At 39.8% G+C, this 3553-nt stretch overlaps 1 protein-coding gene across 1 annotated transcript; it reads right to left on the bottom strand.

Annotated features, from left to right (window-relative positions):
- Positions 1-806: 806 nt before the first annotated feature.
- On the bottom strand, positions 807-2630 carry LOC104952354 (mucolipin-1-like; the record flags this gene model as incomplete). The annotated part of the gene is made up of 6 exons (XM_010779166.1): positions 2537-2630; positions 2358-2454; positions 1624-1723; positions 1422-1528; positions 991-1140; positions 807-908 (listed from the first exon to the last, which is right to left on the bottom strand). Coding segments are annotated over exons 2-6 (462 nt in total), but the record flags the coding sequence as incomplete, so codon positions are not given.
- Between the last annotated feature and the right edge of the window lie 923 nt (positions 2631-3553).

A 3553-nucleotide genomic window follows, 5' to 3' on the forward strand; every position in this document is an offset into this window, starting at 1 on the left:
GCGTACACATGCCGCAGTTTTTGTCGTGGCTGTGTCTTAGTTGAAAGCCCAGAGCGATCTGTTCATCTGTCATACTGATCATACAGTCAATAACTTTGTTGTTATTAGCATCTGGTTAGCTAGCTATGCTAACAAATATAAGAAGCTTTTTCTACAACCAGTGAGGTAAAGGCACATCTTTATATGATCATTATAAAAAATAAAGAGAATAAAGTAAACAGGTATAAAATACTATATGACAGTAACATAAAGTTGTTATTAATAAACACGAATACAGTTTGAAAGGGGAGTGATTTGTAAAATATCCATAAAGAAAAATAATATGCTTACAGTTCTGTTTCATATGGGTGTTGAGAGATGTGTCCATAGATCTCTTAATGTTGCTCTCTAAGTGCACCAGATTGATGCTTTTAACATCAACATGTAAAAAAAAAATCTTTCATGCCCCCGGACCCCCCTAGAGGAGGTTCGGTCTCCCCCCCACTTAAATGATGTCCACATGGATAGGAAACTAAATATATTTGCACACATCTTGTGTCCAATATCTTTCTGTTGTGGTGGTCATGCCACACCGTGCACGTGCATGCATGCGCGAGTCATGGTGAGATATCTGGATTAAGAGGTTGCTGTTTCTTTGCACAGCATGAAAGAAAGGCGAAATGAATGGGCTGTGATTTTAGTTTTTTTAAGCAGAGGTCAATCATTTGTACGGCCCTCGGAGGATGTTGAAAAAATTGAAAAGGCCCTTGAGAGGAAAAAGGTTCCCCACCCCTGGTGTACAGCATTGAAGCAAGTCTTTAACCTACGTTGTATTTCTGGAAGAAGCTGAAGTAGCGGATGACTCCGACCCACACCAGCAGGGTGGAGGTTCCCAGCAGGATCCCACACATGTCGTACGAGGATGAGTTCTGCAGAAACAGGGACAGCATTAGAAACTGAGCACTGTACTGCAGAGCTGAACGATTAGAGATAATAATGAGAGGACGTTACCTTGGACTCGATGCTGATCTTGATGAAGCTGCCGATGATGGTGAAGGTGTCGCTGAGGATGAGGAGGAGGTACCAGCCGTTGATGAACTCCATCCGGTCTCCAAGGCTCACCCTGCGGATCAGTCTGTGTTTGAAGAACTGCACGTACTCCTGGAGAGGAAGAGGAGGAAGGAGGACGAGTTCAATCAACCAATTATATCGAGCACAGTCTGACTGAAGTAAGAAAGAGGATCATATCAATCTGAATCAGAGTACATGTGTTATCCTGGGGGAAAGTGTGTCTGTGACAGTTTCTCTATTTTAGGATAAAAACATGTTCAATAAAAAATACAAAATAAAACGTATACAAACATTAGAAGTTAAAGTAAGAATGGGTTTGTTTAAAGCAGAATCTTCTGAACATAAACACATCAATCGTTCTGGTGTCTTACGTGTTGCAGCAGGACGCCTCTGAGGACGGAGCGTCCGCACAGCAGCAGAGACATCAGACACACAAACGCCACACACACGTCGAAAAACTCCAGAGCATAACTCTCCGCTGTAGACAAATGATCAGACGCACAATAAAGAAAACGGGTCAATTAAGAACCAGATAAGTGTGTGTCTGAGAGAGTCATGTGTCAGTTCTCTCACCGTGCCCGGACACGTTGGGGTCTCTGCACTCCTGGATGGACGCCTGGTTCTGCAGATGGATCTTCACTTTGCCGCTGTGAGCCTTGTTGTCCATGACGATCTGATGAGGGTAAACAACAACACGTTTCATCAGTTCAACTCCTGTTTCAAAAGTCTGTTAATTTAAACAAACAACGTGCAAATTCACACATAATTATTAGACCTGATTTCTATCTGAGCTGCAGGATGGGTGGACAGTAACTAAGTACATTTACTCAAGTACTATCCTGTACTTAAGTATCATTTGAGGTACTTGTACTTTAGTTGAGTATAAACATCTTTCACTAGTAATTATAACTCTAGACCAATACATCTCAGAAAGAAATATTGTACAGTTTACTCCACTACATAAAATTACATACACTTGTAGTTACTATTTACTACTCACATATATAACATCTGTTAGTATGATACAGTATATGCACTACTAATCTACTCAATTGTACACAAAGTATGCAAATTACAACATAAAGAAACCTCTTATTTATATTATTTAGCAATTAAAAACTGAACATTATAACATGTTGTAGTAAAACAACTATTTAAAAAAGGGCCATTCTGCGAAATATGTACTTTTTAAAGTTTGCTGATGACACTTTTTTACTTTTAATTAAGTAACAGTTGGAACTCAAGACTTTGAATTTACTTAAGATGTTTTAATCGTTTATTTAAATACAGAAAGATGGATAGTTTACCATGATAGCAAAGGTGTAGCAGTCGGGGATTTCATTGTTTATTATGGTCTGAATGTTGATGGCCTTCAGCTGGAAATCAATCGTGACATTGATCAGCCTGAAGAGAGACAAACATGACAACAGTTAAACACAGCTTTCTTTGATTTTAATGTAAAAAAAAAAGCTTAATATTATCTCACTTGTAAAACTTGAGAGTGAAATTCTTGTAGTCACTGTTTCCTGGAGCAGAACTGTAGGTCAGTGGATTCAGTCCAATGCATTCTGGGGGAAAACATGATCAGAAAATAGCATCAGAGGAAGTTAAAGGGGAATTTGTCCTCATCACGTGAACCACTTTTCTACACTTCCTCTCAGCATTCAAACGCAGAACTGACCCCTTGGACATCATTATCTAATTTTATTTTTTTTTCCACAAGATCTATCACGCAAAAGTCATCTGTGCCAAATCAGCAGGTGTTTGCAAATAACTCCACTCCCATGGCATGGAAACTGGGTGGTAGAGTCAATGGAAAGAAAATATGTTGTGTTGCAATTGTTTGGTAGGAATTACCAATTGACATATGTGGAGCAGCACCAATGACTCACTGACATCATGTGCTTAAGGGGCGAGAAAATACTGGTTGGAGTAAAAAATAACTTGTTTTATACAGTGGTGCTGGGATGACGCATTTTTAAGTCTGACCCTGAAGTTAGCATGTGCCTGGTTCCCTCCATTAAAAGCCAATGGGTTTTTTTCATTGGATTTTGGAATATAGCAGAAAATAATCTCTGTGGCAAACGTTTATGATACTTACATGTTTTGTTCAGCAGGATAATCTCCACATATTAACACTTCATGATATTTGAAGTAAAAGCTCATGTTAAGCTATAAAGGAACTACAGCACAGTCACAAGATTTCACGTCACCACCGCTAAGCTAAAGGAGGCTAATGTTGGGCTATGAAGGAACTACAGCACGGTCACATGACTTCACGTCACCATCGCTAAGCTAAAGGAGGCTAATGTTGGGCTATAAAGGAACTACTGCACAGTCACAAGATTTCACGTCACCACCGCTAAGCTAAAGGAGGCTAATGTCGGGCTATAAGGGAACTACAGCACGGTCACATGACTTCACGTCACCATCGCTAAGCTAAAGGTGGCTAATGTTGGGCGTGATGTCGTTTAGTCGTCTCATTTAGACACTTGTTAGGAAC

Source organism: Notothenia coriiceps, unplaced genomic scaffold (genome assembly GCF_000735185.1).
Source record: "Notothenia coriiceps isolate Sejong01 unplaced genomic scaffold, NC01 NC01_scaffold00019862, whole genome shotgun sequence".
NCBI classification, from domain to species: Eukaryota; Metazoa; Chordata; class Actinopteri; order Perciformes; family Nototheniidae; genus Notothenia; species Notothenia coriiceps.